Here is a 23,946-nt window from a genome sequence, read left to right as displayed (position 1 = left end):
AAGGGCCGTGGGGGTGCTGGAGCCTATCCCAACCGGCTTCAGGCAGTAGGCGGGGGACACCCTGGACTGGTTGCCAGCCAATCGCAGGGCACACTGAGACGAACAACCATCCACATACACAAGCACACCGAGGGACAATTCAGAGCACCCAATTAACCTGCCGTGCATGTCTTTGGAATACGGGAGGAGACCGGAGTACCCGGAGAAGACCCACGCAGGAACGGAGAGAACATGCAAACTCCACCCAGAAAGGCTGGAGCCTGGACTCCATCTTGCGACCTGCTAACCACTCAACCACTATGCCGCCCGACAATAATAATACCAATGAAAATAATAACTTTTTTTTTCTACATTGACAATAATCCATTCCTGAATAATATATTAAAACAAATAGTATATAGGACTGTCTCAGAAAATTAGAATATTGTGGTAAAGTCCATTATTTTCTGTAATGCAATTAAAAAAACAAAAATGTCATACATTCTGGATTCATTACTAATCAACTGAAATATTGCAAGCCTTTTATTGTTTTAATATTGCTGATTATGGCATTTTCAGCCAAATATGTTATCTCAAAATATTAGAATATTTCCTCAGACCAAGTAAAAAAAATGCCATAATCAGCAATATTAAAACAACAAAAGGCTTGCAATATTTCAGTTGATTTGTAATGAATCCAGAATGTATGGCATTTTTGCTTATTTAATTGCATTACAGAAAATAATGGACTTTACCACAATATTCTAATTTTCTGAGACAGTCCTGTAGTAGGCCTTAGTTGAATAAATTAATCTTAATTGCATGATAAACAACATGGATGTGTTTAAAAGATTAGAGTACTTTTATTCACGCCTTTTCTAAACTTTTCGAAGTCAGATATTTTTCAAACCTAACATTCATCCTCTACAAATAATTTGTCCAATATAATTTGACATCTTAATCAAGAATATTTAAAGTGCTTGACTTATTCTTTGAGATTGAGAGCTAAACACGTAATCTTGCACTCCTCTAACTGTCTGCCTCAATCACTCCCCCATCTCCCCATTACTCAACTCCCCTGCTTGCTCCGCCTATGCCCCAAGGGGGGACTCATGCAATATTTTTTAGTGCGTAACCATATTTTTGTGCCCTTTCTGAATTTTCCCTCTCTTGATCATCTTAAAAATTCCTTCTTCTCTGCGTGCCACCGACTCCTGGTGCATTGGGTGGGACGGCTGCAGCAGGCAGAGAGCAAGAAAGAAAGTGACATCAGCTCCCAATTATGCCTCCTCTTTGAGCCTCCTCGTTTCGCTTGCCTCTTTTCTGCAACACAGCGGAGTGGTGCTGATCAATTTCACAGGCCAGCAACACTATCTCTTCGCAGCACATCAACATAGAATGATGTGTGTGCATGTGTGTGTAGTTTGGAGCATGTCAGTATGAAATACGGAAAAAGTAGTCTGGGTATAGAGTTTGCCGCAAACACGTACTATTTGCAGTGTTGGGAAATCTTTTAAACTAATACCGTCTTTTTTCATACTGACTAATACAACTAATTATTCTCCCTATATTAGAACCGCCGTTATCGTTATTGTATGTGAAATGCGGTGCGTTACACTTTATTTATTAGTTTCAAGGCTCAAAGTAAGCATACAGTTGGTTTCGGAAAGCTTTCATGAACAGTTACACGCACTGTTGTCGCACCTAGTCAAATAAAGGTGTCTTTACAGCTGGAATGTGCAGTGACTTTTATTTTGGAGTGTGCCGCTGGAAACGTGCCACGACGTATCTTTCTTCACAATGAACATGTTATCATTTTAGCACGTTCCTTGCCTGGAATGACAGCAATAAAGATAAGTCTGAGCGACACACTCGCCTAGTGTAATTAACAGTGTTGCCACAGTTACCTTGAAAAAGTAACTTAGTTACTTTACTGATTACTTGGTTTTAAAAGTAACTAAATTGCGTTACTGATTACTTGATTTTAAAAGTAACTAAGTTAGATTAAAAGTTACTTTTTTAGTTACTTTCAGCAGCTGCGGATAACACCATCTCAACATAAAAATAATGCGGTAGAAACGGAGTTCCAAATACTTTATTGAAAGTGCATTTTTAACATGAAAATAAAGGTGTTTTTTTAATGAAAAAAAAATAGGCAGTCTCTCTTGACTTCTTGTAACGTAAATACTTTTTATAAAACAAAAAATAAAAATCTATCCAGGTTGAAAATGAAAATCCCCTTAATTCCTCTATTGTTTGTTCCGCTATTCCAGTGTGTACACTTGAGTCGACTCGTGCATGCTGAAAACTAGGGGTGGGAATCTCTGAAATGAGGCCGATTTGATATGTATCTCGATACACAGGTTGCGATTCGATTGAAAAACGATTATCTTTCAGAACAGAACGGTTTGATACGGTTCGATTAAGTTTGGGAACGATACAATTTTCAATTCGATACGATTCATTTCAATTTTCACAACTTATAGTGACATTTGTTGCTTGTAAGCATTAATCTTAAAACACCACAAATTTTTACAGTATCTACAAATGTGAACAACAACAAATATGTCCTATATTTTTATATTTTGAATCAATTATTTAAATATACCGCAACAAAGGGCTGGGCGATATGACTGAAATCAGTTTAAATATTTATTAGTAGTTATTGACAGTTATAATTGTTTTTTTTGTGTGTGTTTTTTCCTCTTCAAAATAAGGATCAGGAAAACAAAAGGTTGATAATTTAATGTTAAATATAAATATTTAACCTTCAGACAGACACCAACACAATTAAACAGAATATGTGCACATTGTGAAGTATTTCAGAAACATAAATTTAAGACATGAAATAAACCTACCGTCCAGCCAAAAAAAATATGAAGCCACCTTATGGAACAATAAATCTATCAAACACATTTTAACCACTTAATATATGCAAAAATATTTCCAAAAGTTAATTTCCCTTTTTAATCAACAATTTTTGTTTTTAACCATTTTTGTTTTTCTTTTGCCATGACATTCATTTTTGGTTAATGTATGACATCTTTTTTTTTTTTTTTTTTTTTTTTTTAATTTATCTGAGACACGATGACCACAGAATCACTACTGTTTATATTTTGTTTTTTTGGGCTGTCGTTCATTTTGAGTTTGATGACGTAATCGCGGGCACATCTCAGTTCTCCTATCTGCTGCTCATGCTAGTTGTAGACATTGACAGGGAGCCAAAACTGAGAAATGAGATACTTGCAGTGTGCTTTTAGCATAGCTGGTGTGTTGGCTGTGGGACATACCTGTGTCGTTTGAATCCATGCATTGGATCGTCACGGGAGTTATTGTTTTTGGCTGCGCGCAGTACCAACGCCGGCCCGGGACATACAAGTGCACCGAGAGGACTCGATAGCAATGGGAAATACCGAGATGTACGGCACCGGCTTCTGCTAACTGTTGCATGTTGTCACTCGGTGTCCGCGCGCGCGCCGTGTTGTTGACGGTAGGCTCCCCCCCAAGGTGCGTAACGTCTTTGCATTATGTTTACAACATCCGGGGAATAAAGCGTCTCTGAGCGCTACTTTGCTAGCTCTCTGTAAACACGGAAGTAGCTTGAATAGTGATGCTACTGAAATGTAAACAAAACAAGTAGAGCACGGCGCAGAACTCTTGCTATTGTTATGAAAACTATAAAGCCTCACTCGCAACCGATTCACAGCCACGCGATATCCGGTCCACTACTGAAAACGTGACTTGTCTGACGTCACTCCCCCTGGCGAGAGGGCGGAGACGACCTCATCCCATAATGCTTCACGGACCAGGATGGAAATTTTTATTTTTTTTTAACCACTTTTATAGTCCATAATGTACACTTTTTTGTTGCGTTGTGTGCCTGTTGGTTAATAAAACTAATAGTAAAAGTATCATCACTTTTGTTTTGAATGTGCAAACCATTCACGACCAGACCATGGCTGAATTCAGTGTGGTGATCAATGACTTCCGCCTCATCTTCAGAGTTAGTGGGAGTTGTTTGTGACTGTTACAACAGTGAGATATTTTGCCTTCTTCATGAAAATGTGGAGTAACGCATTGAATCTCTGGACAGTAACTTTAATCAGACTACTTTGTAGAATAAAGTAACGCGTTAGACTAATAGTTACTTTGAAAAGCAAATTTTTTGAGAAACGGTTAATAGTACCGGCAACACTGGTTTATTAATAGTACTGTAATTAATAGTACTGGCAACACTGGTAATTAATAGTGCCAACAATGGTATTTCTCGCAACACTGGTAATTAATAGGGGTGGGAATCTCTGACATGAGGCCGATTCGATATGTATCTCGATACACAGGTTGCGATTCGATTGAAAAACGATTATCTTTCAGAACAGAACGGTTCGATACGGTTCGATTAAGTTTGGGAACGATACAATTTTCGATTCGATACGATTAATTTCAATATTCAAAACTTATAGTGACATTTGTTGCTTGTAAACATTAATCTTAAAACACCACAAATTTTTACAGTATCTACAAATGTGTTAAAAAAGAACAACAACAATGTCTTCTATATTTTTATATATTGAATCAATTATTTAAATGGACCGGAACAAAGGGCTGGACGATATGACTGAAAAATGTATCAGTTTAAATATTTATTAGTCGTTATTGACAGTTATAATTGTTTTTGTTTTTTTATTCAAAATCAGGATCAGGAAAACAAAAGGCTGATAATTCAATTTGAAATATAAATATTTAACCTTTAAAAAGACACCAACACAATTAAACAGAATATGTCCACATTGTGAAGTATTTCAGAAACATAAATTTAAGACATGAAATAAACCTACCGTCCAGCCAAAAGAAATATGAAGCCACCTTATGGAACAATAAATCTAACAAACACATTTTAACCACTTAATATATCCAAAAATATTTCCAAAAGTGCCCTTCCCTTTTTATCAACAATTTTTGTTTTTAACAATTTTTGTTTTTCTTTGCCATCACATTCATTTTTGGTTAATGTATGACATCTTTTTTGTTTTTTTAATCTGAGACACGATGATGACCACGGAATCACCACTGTTTATGTTTTGTTTTTTGGGCTGTCGTTCATTTTGAGTTTGATGACGTAATCGCGGGCACGTCTCAGTTCTCCTATCTGCTGCTCATGCTAGTTGTAGACATTGACAGGGAGCCACAAACTGAGAAATGAGATACTTGCAGTGTGCTTTTAGCTTAGCTGGTGTTTGGCTGTGGGACATACCTGTGTCGTTTGAATCCATGCATTGGATCGTCACGGGAGTTATTCTTTTTGGCTCGCGCGCAGTACCAACGCCGGCCCGGGACATACAAGTGCACCGAGAGGACTCGATAGCAATGGGAAATACCGAGATGTGAGGCACCGGCTTCTGCTAACTGTCTCCATTTGCATGTTATCACTTGTTGTGCGCGACTGCGCGCGTGCCGTGTCGCGAGCACGGCGTTGACGGTAGGCGGCCCCCCTCCCCCCAAAAATAGGTGCGAAACGTCTTTACATTATGTTTACAACATCCGGGGAATGAAGCGTCTCTGAGCGCTACTTTGCTAGCTCTCTGTAAACACGGAAGTAGCTTGTATAGTGATGCGACTGAAATGTAAACAAAACAAGTAGAGCACGGCGCAGAACTCTTGCTATTGTTATGAAAACCATAAAGCCTCACTCGCAACCGATTCACAGCAACGTGATATCCGGTCCACAGCTTTACAAGCAATGTATCTAAGGATTCCCGGCGGAGTTTGTATCGGTTGACAAGTCTGCTACCGATACGATCGTTTAGCTCCCCTTGACGACCGATGGTTCGGTCGAATCGGTTTTTTGTCCCACCCCTAGTAATTAATAGTGCCAACAATGGTATTTCTCTTAACCGACTGTCCACAAATGACCTATTGTGACATATGTGCCACAAACCACCATATAGCCAGTGTTTATTTTATTTGTATTATTATTATGATTGCTGTAGTAATTGTGGTAGAACGTACAGTATATGAGATCTGTGTGACATAAATATTCACAAAAATAAATTAAAACACCCTATATCGCCTGGACATAATTTGCATTCCTTGTATAAAAATACAAATACAATAATAATAATAATAATAATAATAACAGGTTTTTTTTTTAAATCCAAATAATTTGATATAAATCAGTTTTATCAAAGTAGTGAAAATAGTTACTTTGTCTGGTAACAAGTTACTTTTATTATAAAGTAATTCAATTACTAATTCAGTTACTTTTTTTTTTTTTTTTTTTTTGCAAGTAATGAGTAACTATAACTAATTACTTTTTTTAAAAGAATGTTCCCAACACTGACTATTAGGCCTATTAAAGAAGTGGGAAGGCACAAGAGAAGTAAGGAAGCAAAAGAGGGGTGGTTGGGACTATGACGTAATGGAAAGGAAGACGGAAAACTGGAGGTAGGAAGAAAGAAGAAGGAAGCTAAGCAGATAAAGACAGAATGACAGTAAGGTATGCATGAGGGTGGGCATGAAGAAATCAAGGAATAATGTGTGAAGGAAGGATGGAAGGAGGGTGGGGAGATTGAAGAGGTTTGGATTCAGGAAAGGAAGAAGAAAGGGACGATGAAATAAAGAAAAGGGGAGAGAAGTGAATGGATGGCAGACACGGTGGAGGTATGATGAGATGAAAAATATAAATGCAAGAAAGGGGTGACTGAAAGAATGAAAGTTTTGGAAAATTAAGGATTTCAGAAATTAACTAAGGGACTAATAAAAGAAGGAAAAATAGCAGGCAAAGGAAAGGAACAGGAGGACGAAGGGGAAGGAGGTTGTTAAGGTCTGAACCAAGGGTAGATCTAAACTGCACGTTTCAAGTGATCACAACTTTCTTTTTTTTTCTTTTTTCTTTTTTTCTTTTTTTTTAATCTCCAATTCCTCTTCAAAAAATAATCTTACATTAAATTGAAATTGGGCACTTGGACCTGCGGTGTAAATCCAGCCTAAAAGTAACACTAGGAGGGAGAATCAAGCAGGATGATGAATGTAGTGAAGAAAGAAAATGAAAGGAAAGCAAGGAAATAGAATTAAAAAAAACAGCAGGTAGGCATTAGGCTCAGAAAGAAGACAGCAAGGAATATGGATAGGGGGTTGAAGGAACAAAAATGAATAGGTGGAGTATTGCTTGGAAGGAAGAAGGAATGAGGAACATAAAAACGAGGAAATGGAGTTATGCATTTGGAGCGAAAAAGGAGGGAAATAGAAGCAATAGAGTAACAAAATAAGGGAGCATTTAAATCCAATCATGTTCAGAGAGTCAAAACCAAAGAATCAGAATTTGACCTCATCACATCTTGCCGTCATTGCAGCTATCATCAAATCTTGTGGTTTATTTACGCAGTTCTCAAGTGTATCCTTTCAGCCCCAGCTAGACTTAAGTATGACCAACCGAGCTATTAAATATGAGGCATTTAATGCAGGCAAGAAGCAGTCGGACGTTGGTATTAAGATGCATGGCACTCATTTAAAGTCCATTACAACGGTGAGAATACTTAGCGATTTACAGTGGCTGTTCATTAGGGAAGCTCGCTCACATTAGCTATTTAAGGAAATCCATAGGCTTGATGGGAAATGAGCTCATTGCTCAGCTAAGAGTCACTAAAAATCACAGACGTTGCATTGCATTAGTGAACTTTGGCGTTTGTTACATTTCTTTTCTCCTGCAAAGGGATTCTCTGAGATAACTTGTCAATCAAACAGGGATGCTGTGATGCCTTTTTCCTTGTAGTTTCTGAAGGTGGCGGAAGTTGATGGGATCTGCTTATACAAGAAACAAACAGTAATGATGAAGAGAAACAATGAAAAGTGAAACAATGACGCCCAACACATGCAGACAACTAAGAATTACTGGTGAGTGATGACTAAAGCTGGCTAAGACATTTTAAAAATCATTTAGAACAACAATTACAGAACTGAAAATAGAAAGTGTATCACCTCTGTAATTGAAGAATCAAAATAATGACCACAAAACAAAACAAACAAACCAATATTTTAATGCTATCTGCTGAAACACACAGTTCCTACCTTCTCCCACTCTCTCTCTTTGTTGAGAACAATGACCACCAACTTTGGATGTTCTTGATATCCATCATCTGTGAAAGACAAGTCTCGGCCTTCCCACGTCACATTCATCATGTACCTGAAAACGGAATTCAGTAAGTTAGTATATAAGTATCATTAAAGGTCAAAATATGAACGCTTTGGCACTGACAACTGGTATTCTGAAAATCAAAACATGATGAGCAGGTTTATCAACTAAAAACTGCCACATACAACAATATGCAGCGTACAACAAGCAATGGTGTGCTGGTTGAAAAATATGTAAAATGTCTGAGCATCTTGATTAGGATATTATTATCATAAAAGTGGTCCTGCTTTGACATAAAGTCATCACCATTGCTGGAAAGTGACTAAAATAATAAACAAAACAATAAATTATAGACTCCCACAAATCTCTAGTGATAACCCGAACACTGAGAATGAATCAACAGCATCACTGCTGTTTGACCCAAATTTGCCTGACATTCTCAAAGATGCCATCGATCAATTCCACAAGAAAATAAGCCAAGAATATTAGGTGAGCGTCAATAAGAAACCTAGACTTCTTACTATTCTGATAAATTTGTGTGGGTAGTAAAATGTATAAGGACTCAATTTTCGACACAAAAGGGACTGTACAAGGAGTAATGGTCTAATACTACATCACACACTTGCAGAGGCTGTAATGAGTGACCCATATGGCAGGTTACATTAGCTAAGATGGAGGGCAATGGGAAGATATTCTTGGATGTACATAGCCTCCACATTAATCATGACTGCCGCTCCTCACCCGCGCTTCCTTACTTCGTCTGTCAGTGGGCATGTACCATGGCAGAGAGACAGACGTCCCCACCCCCACCCACTCCCCTTTTTGGGTCTGTTCAAGCACTGGTCATCAGGTTTTCGAAATGGAGCCTATGATGTGAAGTGAAAAGTCACAATACTGTCAAAGTGGCAGGTGCTTCAGGCTGAGTAGGACAATATGCATTCTGCTCTGTCGCAATTAGTGTTTTGCGCTTGATGAATGCAATAAAGTATTCTGATTATTGTATTGTGATGTACGGGTGACCTCAGCTCAGGAAAGTGGGAGGTATAATAATGCCGTTTTTGTTTTGTTTGTTTTACATAAGATTATACAAAAATAGACAAGTGACCCCCCCCCAAAAAACAAACAAACCCAAAAACAAACAAACAAACAAACAAACAAAACAAAACAAAGAAACTGGGGTGCAGATTCCTTCATGATCATTTCTGCCGTTAGACTCTGATTCATCAAAGCCAAAGAGGACAATGACCAGCCAGCTTCAGGAGATTGGAAATGACAATAACACTGCTTTTTTTCGTTTTGTTTTTTGTTGTTATTTAACTGCTGACAGATGCAGTGTTACGTGATGAAAATAGCTCGTTATGTATGGCATTTGGGACCTGCATTTGTTATGCTTAAAAGGTGGGTTCAAGGATATTTTTGCCGTTGTGTCATTCGGTGGACCATCTTAACTCATTCACTCCCTGCCATTTTCACAGAAGCAATCCCGTTCGCTCCCGGCTGTTATACTGGATTTTGACAGATTTTGCAAGGCCCACAGAGTATTGTGTTCAATTGCTATAAAAGCATGGAACCTACCAAAAGAAAGATTAAAGTCTCTTCTTTCATCAGGAAAAAAAAGTATGATTCTATCTGTTTCCGTTTTGAAGCAATTAGCATTAGAAGAGAGCTAAGTTTCATCAGTTTTCACAAATCTATTTAAAATTGTAAGTAATTGAGCTTTTTTTTCTAGATGGCCCTGGTTGATCTCCTTTGCTCTGCTGCCACCTGCTGGCCGTTTGTGTAATAACTACCATTTCTGCAACCGATCTTTGCAGTTGAGAGGCTGCATCCAAGCCTTCTGTATACTCTAGCATAAAAAACAAAAAAAAACAAAAAACAAAACAAAACATACAAATACGTCTTTGGGACACTTACAACATTAAAAAAAAATATTTACATGTTATTGGGAGCAAATGAGTTAACATTTGTTTCTCGATCCTGTCAATCAGTCTGCGTAACAATGTCGTGCGTGCTCGTTACTGGCTGCGCATGCGCACTTCGAGTGTTTGTAGCATGTAGCTAGCTTCGTGTGGTGAGCTTCGGATTTGGGCATTCATTGTTGTAGCTCCACCGAGCTGACCGCATACTTTGAAAATTGCTGAGGGCTGCAAGAGGACATCAGTATGAAGCGAGGCCGGCTGCAGAGAGTGATGAAGATGATGATGAAGATGAGCTCGGACGTTAGCGACATTTGAGAGGCGTTTCCCCCGGACGAGCAGCAGAGCTGGTAGGATGGTCTTCCGCATGCGCACTTTTTTTTTTTTTTTTTTAAACGTGACAAACACGTTTGGCTTCCACTTTTCGAGAACATCATTGAATCCACCTTTAATTCCATCCCCTACAAGCCTGGAAGCCTGGAATGGAACAGCATCTTGAGTTAGTTAGTTAGTTAGTTAGTTAGTTAGTTAGCAGCCGGAATTGTTCAACATTGGTAAGCAAAATATAAAACTTACTAATACAGAGGCTAATTTGGATGGCAATCAAAAAATGGAATATAGAAGAAACGAAAACGAGAGTTCCTCAATTATGGCACACTGGGTCATTTGGTACTAGGCCAGGGAGACTGACCCTAAAATATTTTTATTGATCATCAGAGCCTGATATGTTTTATTTGGAAATTATGTACATCCGCCTGAGTCTGCACATTATGTAAAACCGCTGGTCTTGGTCAAATGATACATCCATCCATCCATCCATTTTCTTGACCGCTTATTCCTCACAAGGGTCGCGGGGGCTGCTGGCGCCTATCTCAGCTGGCTCTGGGCAGTAGGCGGGGGACACCCTGGACTGGTTGCCAACCAATCGCAGGGCACACAGAGACGAACAACCATACACACTCACACGCACACCTAGGGACAATTCGGAGCGCCCAATTAACCTGCCATGCATGTCTTTGGAATGTGGGAGGAGACCGGAGCACCCGGAGAAGACCCACGCGGGCACGGGGAGAACATGCAAACTCCACCCAGGAGGGTCCGAGCCTGGACTCGAACCGGATCAAATGATACAACATTCTAAAAATTGATTGGTTAAAAAACTAACAATCTAGTAGGTTAAGCTCATATTGGCTTGATTAACCAACAGATTGGTTAGACATTAGAGGTGGGAATCTTGGGGCACCTCACGATTCGATTGCGATTACGATTCAGAGGCTACGATTCGATTATAAAACGATTATTGATTTCCCCCCCAGCCAGCAGGAAAAAAACAATGTATTTTGGTGCTTTTAATGTTTCGTACATTAGTTACAAAAATAGTACAAAAGTCCTCTCAGGCCTACATAAACTACTATTTCAGTATCAAGTTAACAGTTCAAAACAGTAAATAAAATACTCAAGTCCTCATTCTGTAACAACAGCTTTTAAGTATATTCAGTCTTCAACAGAATAAAACATAGCATTGAGCAAAAATATATTATTTTTATCCACTCAAAAGTGCATTGAGGTATAAATGAAAGACAATGTGAACTACTACTTCAATACAAATGCCTAAAAAAAAAAAGTGCTTTCCTGCTTTTTAAGTTGTGTAAAGATGAACATGTAAACATTAAAGTTTCTCAGAGGTACAAAAAAAAAAAAAAAACCTCAAGTGCTTTTCTGCTTTTTAACTTGTGTAAACATGAACGTGTAAACATTAATGGGATCGTTCGGCTTTTTTAACATGAATCTCGATTTGATCCTCACCTCCCGTGTGTGCGATCAGCACTGACTTCTTTCTGACAGCGTTCGGTGACACCAGTTCTGGTTCGACGTTGGACGAGAAGAAAATAAAAAAGAAAATAGTCCAGCAAGCTGGCTGGGGTCTCGGAAATAAAGCGTTTTTCTTCTAAAAACTATTTGTTTTCAAAAGCGTGATACATTTCCACCACAATACTCTTTTCTGAATAAAGTCAGACGCCATTACCGCCAGCCACTACTTTTCTGTTCGTTCGTTCGTATCACTGCGCGGCGCCCTGTAGGACGCTAACCGACGCACTGCAGCCAGCTAGCTGATACTTCCGCCTGAAGTTGTTTGCCTTTTCGGAGCAGGTCTGATCTCACGAAGAGGTGGGTTGGTCAGCTCAGCCATGCTTGTTGTTGTTTTGAATCTCGAGGCGTGAGTTGTGGATGTGTACTCTCGGTCCGTCCCAAAAAGCGTCCCGAAGACCGCGCGCGCTACTGCGTTTCAGTTCCGCGTACTTTTCGCTCGTTTCGCTTCCCTTGGCATATTTATATAATCGGAATTTGGACGTTTGTGAATCGTTCTCGATTGTTCCACGGCCGAATCGTGAATAATCTAAGAATCGGAAATTTTGCACACCTCTATTAGACATTGACCATTTCGGGTGGTTACGGACATACCAATTTCATTGGTTAGCCAAACAACCAATGAAATTGGTTAGAATAGAAAGTAATTCGCTTAAGATCACTTGGAAATATATTCATTGTATTCCATCCAACCATCCATTTTTTTGACCGCTTATTCCTCACAAGGGTCGCGGGGAGTGCTGGAACCTATCTCAGCTGGCTTTGGGCAGTAGGAAGGGGACACCCTGGCCTGGTTGCCAGCCAATCGCAAGGCATATTCATTGTATTGATTTATTGTATTCTAAATGTATTTATAAATTATGACAAGTGAATATATATAAAAAAAAAATAATATCACTAATTATCACTAGGTGTGACCAGCTCCGTGGCCTGGTGGTAGAGTGTCCGCCCTGTGACTGGGAGGCACAGACACAGATGAACCAATATCTTGGTCAGAATGACCAATTTCTATCGGTTGGCCCAATCACTTTAAGACAATGTAAAAGCAGTTTTACCTAAAATAAGTATTCATTACATGTGATTGTCACACAGCTAGCTGCAGATGACAGGCTCATAAACATGGCAAGGAAGATTTCAAAATGAATGTTGGAATGTTGGGAGACAAAAAAAAAAAAAAAAGGAAAACATTTGATACCTTGCTTCCATTTCAGACATCTAAAACCAAAACAAAATAAGTAACAAGTATCATTAACCAGCTCATTCAAAGGAAACAAGCGCTGGGCGAGTTGTGTTTTTATTCATTTGTTTAGGTTTGCTTGTATGCCAGTCCATCAAAAATATTACTTTACACAAAAGCGATATGTAGTATATAAGTATATATACATATATATAGTATATATTCTTACATAGTATATAAGAAGCATTAGTAGTCATGTCATGTTTGTGATCATCAATATAAAAAAATACCGGGTCCTACAAATGCATACAAACTTTCAACGGAAATTTGAAAAAGAGATTTAAGAGGAAAGGTGTTTCGCGATTAAACCAAAATGATGCGAGCCACCAGGTGAGCGTCATTAAGCTGTCTAATTTTACTCGGGAGCCATCGAATCAAATTATGTGTGACAGCAGCAGAAAGTGCGGTGCCAAAATCAATGTCAGCATGCAGGCCACTCTTTTCGACAACAACCTATTCTGCACTTATCAGCAGTGTTACCGTCAATCACATGCGCACACACACAATCTTTTACTCCTTATTTTCCCTTGTTTTGTTTGCACTTTACTCTTCTTTCGTTTTAATTCCTTCTTTTTTTATAATTACAACATAAATATAACGGAATAACTTTTTTAGCACTTTATAGGATTCGTATATAAAAGTGAATTGCAGCTTTGTTCATTTTATGCCGGTTGACTGGTTACACCCGTTCATGAGTGTTGCTAGGATACGGACGTTAGGAGGGTGATGTACGTGCTGCAAGATGACCCGAAAGTGAACTGAATGAACACCCCTACACACACAGCCGTAAATTACTTGGCCCACCTCATCAATTTGGAACACCATGCTTACTCTCTCTGGTTCGAAGCATTTGCCACCATGCTGGAGCAACCATTCCAACACTTATCTCTGTATTCATTAGATGGTAATGAAAACGGGGGCAGAGGTGAGCAAACAGTGGAGAAGGGTCACCCGAAAATATTGCGAGGGCAAATGGTGTGAGACAGCCGGAATGAGAAGAGGGGGAAATATGACGAGAGAAGCCTCAACTGAGTTAGGATAAAAATATCCTCAGCGTTGTGTCCTCCTTTTCTCCACTTTTGGAGTATAAGGGGTTTGGGGATGGGAGGGCAGCACTGCACCAGTTAGCTCGCATTATGTGGGTACTGCAGCAGAAAGGAGCACATACATGTACTGCTTTTTTTTTCTTCTTCTTAAAACCACCTTATTCTTTAATAGATTATTTTGTCATTTAGTGTGCTAAACGCTCACACATACACTATAATCAAATGACACAACTGCAATCAGCAAGGATTGTAAAGAGGACCCAAAGGGAGGCGAGTCATTTGACACAAACGACGCGTGGAATGTGACAGGAAGTGACTATACAAGGTGAAGACGACGGCAGCGTGAGCGGGGTCTCGCACCTCATGCTGTCCCTGGCGTGCATGTGTCATCACAGCCGAGATTCAGTGTCATTCTTCAATATGTAAATGATTTGAAGGACACCAGAGCACCTTTGAGAAATGTTCTCCTTTTCATGAGGAATTATTTAAAGCGGTGTGTGTTGGGGATTGCAGTTTTTATCACTGCCCTTCAGTTGGAGCCTAATCGTGTCAGATCGTATTTTTGTCTTCAGTCTTTGAGCGTTTCAAACACAGACACGTAACATGATAGGTCCTTTATCTGTCAGAAAGTTTTATAGCTGTCAGTCATACAGCATTACCTATTCAGTAGCATTTACTTGAAATGTAGCAGTCAGAAACCGTTCTGATGTAATTTTTAATCCTATAAAGTGATGTTGTGGACTGCCAGTCTTGGATATAGTCTTTCCATAAATGTCCTCCTGCTTAGCCGGTAGCTCTACTTCTGCTCACAATGTCTTATGTGATGCGCAGCCAAAACAACCAGCAAGGATACTTCTTCAGATTACGTGATAGATATAACTTAAAAGGGGGGTTGGCACTTTTGTTTTGTTTTTGAAATAGGAAATTAGACCAAGAGACAGAAGTGACTGGTTTGGTGTCAGTCATTTGCCATTACTTTGCATGCATGCTCATAACTGGTTGATGGCAGACCTGCCAGGCTGACCTTTTAACTTGGGCTTCAGGACTTTTGCTGAAACTATTTTGAAGTACTATTCACTTCTGGAAATTAAAAACATCCCCATCCCACGTTTGACAACTATTTTAAAAATCAAACAACTGCTTGGAGCCCTTTTTTAATTTAAAATTGTCTAAATCCTCGATTTCATCATATCAGTATGCAATTGTTCACTTATTTCTGTAGTCCTTCATGAACGAAGATGGATTATATTCTGTGTTTAATAAAAAATAAGACATTTGTAATCATCTGTTTTTGCTTTGGGAAACAATGACAAAACAATGACAGAACTGGTAGCGTAGTACAACATCCAGTCCCCCCCGCCCTATTTTTAAGTATATTTTTGGGGCTTTCTAGCCTTTAATCAACAGAACATCTGAAGAGTTGATAGGAAACGGGAGAGAGAAGGAATGACCTGCAGCAAAGGACCACACGGCTCGGGAATCTAACCGGGGTCGCCTGCTCCGAGGACGAGCCTCAACAGATGGTCTGAGCTAACCATAACCCGAGTCCCCCCCTTATCTGTTTTTTTTTTTATCCATCCATCCATCCATCCATCCATCCATCTTCTTGACCGCTTGCTCCTCACAAGGGTCGCGGGGGTGCTGGAGCCGATCCCAGCCGGCTTCGGGCAGTAGGTGGGGTACACCCTGATCTGGTTGTCAGCCAATCGCAGGGCACACAGAGACGAACAACCAACCACACTCACAAGCACACCTAGGGACAATTTGGAGCGCCCAATTAACCTGCCATGCATGTCTTTGGATTGTGGGAGGAGACCAGAGTAGACCCACGCAGGCACGGGGAGAACATGCAAACTCCACCCAGAAAGGCCGGAGCCTGGACACGAACCCGAGTCATCAGTACTGGGAGGCGGACGTGCTAACCACTCAGCCCCACTTTGAACATGTACATGAACATGTTGAATTATGACATTCATTGACGATCCTTCAATTTTTATTTACATATCTCGTAATGTGTTTATATGTTCAATAAATCACATCAATCAAATATATCAAATCAGACACAACACCATACCAAAATCATGTGCAATTGCTAATTAAGGATGCTAAAACAAAACACAAATTAATTACTCTAACAGCCGAATGTCTGCAGAGAGACACTCTCATATGACGTCGTGTTATGACGCAGGCTCATCTCCTCTCAATATTTGCAAAATTCTAACAAATGGAAATGGATATAAGTCGCATGTTCAGCTTGTGCATTTCTACTGAATTGGATTAAAAGTTTTGAAACATGAAATGAAATGAATGAAATTAAATTAAATTAAATGATGAAATATTGAGGGGGTGGCTTTGGTCAGACTCACGGTGGGGTTGAAGGGTTAGTGAGGTCAGATCTTGCTACCTTTTTCAAAAATTATATATATATATATATATATATATATATATATATATATATATATATATATATATATATATATATATATATATATATATATATAATTGATTTTGCTACAAATTCTCGGGAAATCAGGATCCTCATTATTTTCAGTCTGCTTTTTCTTTGTAATGAACCATTGCACATACACACACAGTGGCACGCCTGCTGTTCATATGATTTATGGACTTAAGAAGGAATCAGTGCCTCCCGCTCTTTCTCTCAGTCTGTGTTACCTGCAGTGTAAGTGACAATAAAATCACTGCGATACTGAGATGAAAACAATTTACTTTTGAGAAAGTGGTTTCATCCAACACTCGTGTAGATGACATTAATCTATTATTACTTGTACACATACTGTCACCATGTCCTAATTATGAATATTCATCATTTATTCAGAAGTGTGAGATGAATTGATGTTCCTATTAATGCAGCAACATGTTGCTTATAGTTATATAAAACTGTACAGCATTGTAGTAAGGAACGCTCCCTTTTTCTCCTTTGTTGGACTTTTTTTTTTATTTGTGTAGATGTGAGTGGTGTGTGTGAGTGTGTGTGTGTGTGTGTGTGTGCGGGTGTGTGTGTGTGTGTGTGTGTGTGTATGTGGGCATATGTGAAAGCCTATCTGTGGCCACTCAACAATAAAAAATAACAACATAGTAACAATTTAGATACATGCAATACTTGGTCACATGATGAATGAAGACTCCTAAATTTACTTTAAGTTATTATGAATTACTTTATCTTTTATTAAGAATTGTTACATTATCTATTGTCTTTTGTACTTTATTATTGTAGTACTATTGTAGTTATCTTTTTTTTTTTTTTTTTGCCAAGTGTCATCGTGCTTGCTGTGATGAAGCAACGAGTTCTGTTGATGTGCTGTGTTGTCGTCATCCTCAAAAATGGCATGTTTGCTCAATCATTGACGATGCATCAAAAGCAAGAGATTCTCAACATTCAAGATTGGTAAATAATTTGTTTAAAAACACATATATGCATATATGTGGGAACCAACTAATAGAATAGATTTTTCAAAAACCCCCCGCTCTCCTTTAAATTTGGTGTCTAAATTAAAAAATAAAATCCCAAAGGGACCTGGCCAGGATCGAGCCTGCGACCACCCTCCCTCTGAGTTAAGTGCAGTAGTTTGCAGTGTTGGTCAGGAGCAATTCTCTCACTATCATATACTATCACTTTCATGCTCACATTGGATAAACAGATGTGATGCTTATACCTTATATACAACTCTTCAGTTTTGTTTGTCATCGCTTGCTGTACTTATCCTCCTATTAATGCCCAGCTTGGGTTTATGCATTTCACCAGTCGTGCAAGACATTGCCTGCAAATTTGAGGAGCAATCATAGATTATGGAATGTAGAGAAACTGATACAATGACGGAAAATGTTCTGAAACAATCCAGGCCTAAAATGTGGACATAATTTCCAAGAACAACTCTAAGATCCATTTTTAAACACTCAAATAAAACCCAAGAAACCAATTTCCTCACACGTCAGAATCATCATGTGAATGGCAATTCTGGCATACATTAACCATTTTTCCAGAGGTGGGCTTGTCAAGGAATTTTGAGCATCCGTCATTCGGCAGTCGTCAACAGTTAGGACATCCTTCCGACATCGTCAATCCGTCAATATTTCAAACCGAACCGTCAATGCATCATTCATTGATTGCTCAGCATAATGAGTGTCCGTCAATGTTTCCGCCATTCGAAGTGGACATCCGTCTATGTTCCATCAGTCCGTCACCAAACTGGGACATCCGTCATTGACGGATTGCCAAATGTATTGACTGATTGACGATTACATTGACAGATGAAAACCCCTTTCTGTCAATGCTTAGTTCGTCAATGCAGTGAAGTTTCACGTCAATAGTTAACAAAATGGGTGTCCGTCATTGATGGATTGCCGGACCTTCCGTCAATATTGAAGGAATGTCCACCTCTGCATTTTTCATTGGCTAAATTCTTTGCATATGTGACAACTCACTCCAAAACGACTGAGACATATTACCCAAACTACCATGTTGGCTAATACTAGTTCTAGTGTAAAACAGAACAATGACTGAGGCATGACGAGATGCCTGAATTGCTCTTTGCAAAATATATCAAGTTAAAATATTTTACTTTGGGTTGTGCAAAATAGTTAAATGGCGCTCAACTCAGCTCATAATGTGCTTTTTCTTCTCAGACAGGGCAAGAGCCAGAACCATATAGGAAGGAAACTAGTATTCCACTTTTTAGTTGCGCCATCTGGTGGAGAAGATAATTGCACAGTGACAACATACCCTTGTGACAACAAGCCCCAGTCTCCTCTAGATAGTAAAATATGTTTCTGTATTGTGTTTCAAACTCTTGTTCCATGTTCTCCTTTTTCATTTTGAGCACCTGCTCCTCCAAAGGTTTCTGCACAAGCCCAACTTGGCAGCATGTGATGCTTTGCCCCATCACGTGACATGACTGCATGTGCGTGTGCATTCTGTGAGGCCTGCCCCACATAGGACTGGGCTACAGACTCAAATTACCTGTCAGAACACACAACGAGTGCCACACCTTTTTCCCTGCACACATAGCGTGTCGTGCTCATACTGACAAGTACGTGTTGAAGTCCTGTATTTGAAAGCACATTGTTCTGCACAGCAAGGTGAGCAGTCCACTGTAAATCTGTCATGACAGCACATTCTCTTCAGGGGTTCGGGGACATTTCTTTTGTTTCTGATGTGCATGTGTACAAGTTCAGACGCCGAGCAAACCCACTCACGCACACACAATATTTAATTCATAGGAAAAATTGACAGTTGTTCAGTTTGTGTCAGTGGTCAGTGCTCTTTGCGATACATTTTTATGAATGGGCCATTTTTTTTTATCAACAGTTCCTAATGATGGTGCACTTGTCAGTTTGTTTGCTTCTGCTGTATACTAGTTCCTTCTTATTTAATCAGATTCAATTCATTTGCTGCAGTTTACAGTCAAATTCTGATTATGCAATGCTTCAGGACACATTATGTATTACGATAAAACCTACTTTTACAGAAGTACTGTAATTTGACTTGGTAGCTTAGAATTAGACTACTTGGAGTAACATGTAACATAAGGAAGTGTACTTAACAACGGTCACAGAGAATTTATCACTGCTTTTACAGGAAGTTAAGTGAGAAAAAAAACAACTTCAATTTACTTGCACTAGACACAACGCCACATATTTTGTTCTGCATTTGTCAATATTTAGGAATGGGCAATTACCAATAACAGGTATCGGTATCAGGCCGAAACCAGGACTTATTCAAGGTATTGATACACGATGGTGGATGATACAGGTATCGGCCGCTCCCTTGTAGCTGTTCTATGATCAGACACTAGCAATTAGAACAACAGAAAATTTCCATTAACTTCATGCAATTTTAAGGAAAAATGCTATGTTGGAATATATAGATCGTCCTTTAAAAATATCTGTCATTGGTTTTTGGAGGTGAAATATGGTGTATCAAAAGAACTAGTGGTATCAGTAACTTAAGAGTTGAGTACTCATACTGGTATCAGTCTGAAAAAGTCTGTATTATTATTACTGACATTGCAAAACTGTTGTACAAGCTGCACATTTAGACACAATTGTTGGTACACTTCCAATAAAACAATGACCATTGAATAAATTAGAAACTGACAGATGTAATAAATGCAGAATATTAACTAATGTTTATCAGAAATTGCTTATTATTTTTTTCTGGTCCAAAACAATTATTAGAGAAAGTAATTATTTTGATGCTCAACCTTCTGAGGTAATCACTGCAATCAAATGATTTCTGTAACACTCAATTAGACTCCACTCAGGGCCTGTCAACAGCTATTTTATCTCACTCCAAGTGAGCAAACTGATACGGTTATCTCAAGTTTGACGTTAATTCAGAGACTAACTATTGTTAGTGTTCTTTCACCAACGGTGGGTACGGCCATTTTTTTCTGTCAGTGTAATTTTAAAGGACAAATCATTTCCACTCTTCATGTCAAATAAGCCCATCTTGCTGTGACACAATCAGGCTTGACAGAAACGACATAAACCAAATTCCGTGTATAGATTCCTCATAAATATCTGATATCTAAACACCATTTAGTGTCTGTAATGTCTTAGAGCTACATTTAGATATGGTATTAATTAGGAATAAAAACAATCAGGATGCTCTGTATATGTATATATACATACATACATACATATATATATATTAGTGCTGTCAAGCGATTAAAATATTTAATCGCGATTAATCGCATTTTTTCATAGTTAACTAATAGTTAATCGCACATTTTATTTATTGTAAAAAAAAAAAAAACCTTGATTTTTTTTCTGTCCCATTATTTTATCGAATTGTAACATCGTTAACGTGAATAAGAGGATTGATTTTCGTATGCAAATCTTTTTCTTTTTTTTTATTGAAAAAAAGTATTGAATTCAACACACGCAAAGTCACACAAACAGCCCCTCAACAGCCCTTTCCAAGGGATTAAAATTGGGGCAATGTAAAATGCCAACAAAGTGCATATGAAATGTAAACTCAGAGACTCTGCTTATAGTGCAGCAAACTATTTTTAAAGTTTGTTTTAAACTTAGCAGCAATATATTGGTCATTATTTACCAGCTCAACCCAGTTTCTGATTTCTTTCTGATTAGAAAAATAACTGAAATGGCTAACAGCATCCTAGTTTGCTTTGAGCCAGTTGCTCAAACAGACAAGCCTGTTAACATTTTCAGACAACAGGGAAGCTCGCCTTCATATCGCGATCATATTGCGCACGCCATATGTGGTCAGTGAGACTTTGGATTTGATGTCCCATATACTAGCTACCTGCCTGAAGTGCTCTGCGACAGTATTGGCAAAATGCCGGTCCTCGGTCTTCATAACAAAGCATGGCAGCGAAGCACCCAGTCAGTGTCAAAATAATGGGAAGTTACCCCGAGGTAGTTGTGGTGACTGAGAGACGTCCAGTAATCGCTTCGGTGAGTCTCTTCTTAGTTGATTCATCCATTGGTTTCTGTCGGAAATTATCCACGGATGCCTGGGTTTGACGAGGGGTCGGAGAATCGGCATCAACGGTGTGCTTGGCTATCAAATGGTATTTTAAGCTGGACGTGCTGCGATGGTAGTTCAGTTCGCGATGGCAATACATACAAATTACTTTGCTCTTGTCAATGCCACCATTAGGTAATTTTTTAAAAGTAAACTTGCCGTTCAAAATTGAATTTATATCCTTTTTACGGCTCGCCATGATGCTTCTCTTTCCCCGTTGTTGTTGCTTTTTTTTTTTTTTTTTTTTTCCTAACCAGCAATGTCAACGCAGACGAACTTTTCATCCATTACCGTGATTGGTCAAAACAAAAGTTTGGTAGACCACGCACAGGTTGTCATTGCCCAATCAGCTTTAAGTATTGTAATGAAAGCCTTGCATTTACCGCTGATCTGTATACACAGTGGCGAACTCCCATAAGTGAAAGACAAATGATCTAGTTGCCAGGTGAAAGCTCCAAATGAGCTTTAATTGCGCGATAAAAAAAATGACGCCGTTAAAAGGGGGTTGCGTTAACGCCGTTAAAAACGCGTTTAACTGACACCATTAATATATATATATATATATATATACATATATATATATATATATATATATACTGTATTTTTCGGATTATACGTCGCTCCGGATTATAAGTCGAACCAGCCCAAAAATGCATAATTAAGAAGGAAAAAACATATTAGTCGCACTGGAGTATAAGTCACATTTTTGGGGGAAATATATTTGATAAAATCCAACACCAAAAACATACATGTCATCTTGAAAGGCAATTTAAAATAAAAATAAAAGAGAGAACAACAGGCTGAATAAGTGTACGGTATACTAACGTCACATGACTGACATGCCTGGTAATGTCAGTACCGACGTAACATTAAGAGTTTGTAGCGAGCAGTGACGGGAGTCGGAGGCGGAGTGTTGAAGCACGCAGCCAAAGGCTGGCGTTTTATTGACATCAGCTTCTGAGGTCTTAACAGCAACTCCCCACTCAGCTAGAAGCTAACAGGCTAACTTCCCTTTTCCACATAACAAAACCTTCCCACCCGGAACTCTCCCTTCGTCCCAACGTCCGTGAGTGAATTATGTTCCCGTCACTACAAGTTATTCATATAACTCTAGCATAAAGAACATGCTAACAAGTTTACCAAACTATCAGTTTCACTCCAAATCACTTAATCCAATGAAATCTTCATCCTCGGTGTCACTTTTAAACAACTCCCCTAACTCGACGATGCTCTTCTACCGGCAATGTTGAACTTATCAACACAGGCCTAGATCGCCCTCTTGCGGTTTAGTGTGAAAATAACATGTGAAATGATATAATAATGTGTTAATTTCACGCATAAATCGCACCAGAGTATAAGTCGCACCCCCGGCCACGCTATGAAAAAGACTGCAATTTATAATCCGAAAAATACGGTACTCAACTTTATTTGTAAAGCAATAAGCGAAGTGCGCATTAAGTTTGCGCATGCGCAAAGGAAGAAATAAGGCCACCAACTACCCTATCAATTTGAATGGCGGAGATTAGAGTGGTGACAATCTTTGCCTAACTGTACACTTTAAAGCGAGTCAACTTCCCTGATGTCAGTAAACCACATGCTATGCATGTTAATAAAAAACAGCAACTTTTCAATCAGAGTCGATTCCATTGGATCCAATTAATTTTCAATGCACCACACCACTACCCATAATGCACCTTGAATTCGAGATGCGCACTTCACTTATTTAAAGTAAAGTAAGCATTGCTGTATACAAAGTTATGTACAAGGAGCAGAAATCGGTCATGCGATAGAGAATAAGAAACAAACAAAAAATAATTGTACAGACAGATAGATAGATAGATAGATAGATAGATAGATAGATAGATAGATAGATAGATAACCTCAAAACCATGTTGGTTGCTTCCTCGACCCACGGAGGCAATCTACACACAAAAGTTCGGATCGGTTCACAGATTTGAGTCATGGATTGGATCGTTTTTTGGATCAGCAAAAAAAGAGATATAGTACCTGGTCTTAATTCATTTTGTAAAATACTTTTGCCCATTAAAAAAAAAACATTTAGGCTGTTTAGGATTTAAGAACACAACTTTAAAGGCAATATGAGCCAGGTGCATTCCTATTTTATACATGGTCCATGTGTAAAATAACAAGGTATTAAGGGCTTAAAGTTGTGTTTCTAAAATCTAAACTTTGACATTTAGAGTTGACTGTTTTCTTTGTTTTGTTTTGTTTTAATGGGTACAAGTGTTTTGTAAAAT

The 23,946-nt window shown here is 38.8% G+C and overlaps 1 protein-coding gene across 3 annotated transcripts in view; it reads right to left on the bottom strand.

Annotated features, from left to right (window-relative positions):
• Positions 1-23,946, bottom strand: part of grin2aa (glutamate receptor, ionotropic, N-methyl D-aspartate 2A, a) — a 192,107-nt gene that overhangs the window by 42,433 nt on the left and 125,728 nt on the right. For 2 of the 3 annotated variants that reach the window (XM_077539385.1, XM_077539376.1), the window contains one exon: positions 8,047-8,161. In XM_077539385.1, the coding sequence (XP_077395511.1) occupies positions 8,047-8,161 (115 nt within the window). Of the gene's footprint in view, positions 1-8,046; positions 8,162-21,573; positions 22,194-23,946 lie in introns of those variants that run through there. The other variant, XM_077539395.1, reaches the window with a different exon arrangement.

The sequence above is a fragment of the Festucalex cinctus genome, chromosome 1 (genome assembly GCF_051991245.1).
Source record: "Festucalex cinctus isolate MCC-2025b chromosome 1, RoL_Fcin_1.0, whole genome shotgun sequence".
Taxonomy (NCBI): Eukaryota; Metazoa; Chordata; class Actinopteri; order Syngnathiformes; family Syngnathidae; genus Festucalex; species Festucalex cinctus.
Note: the sequence above shows the minus strand (reverse complement) of the source record. Positions and strands in the feature narration are given on the sequence as shown.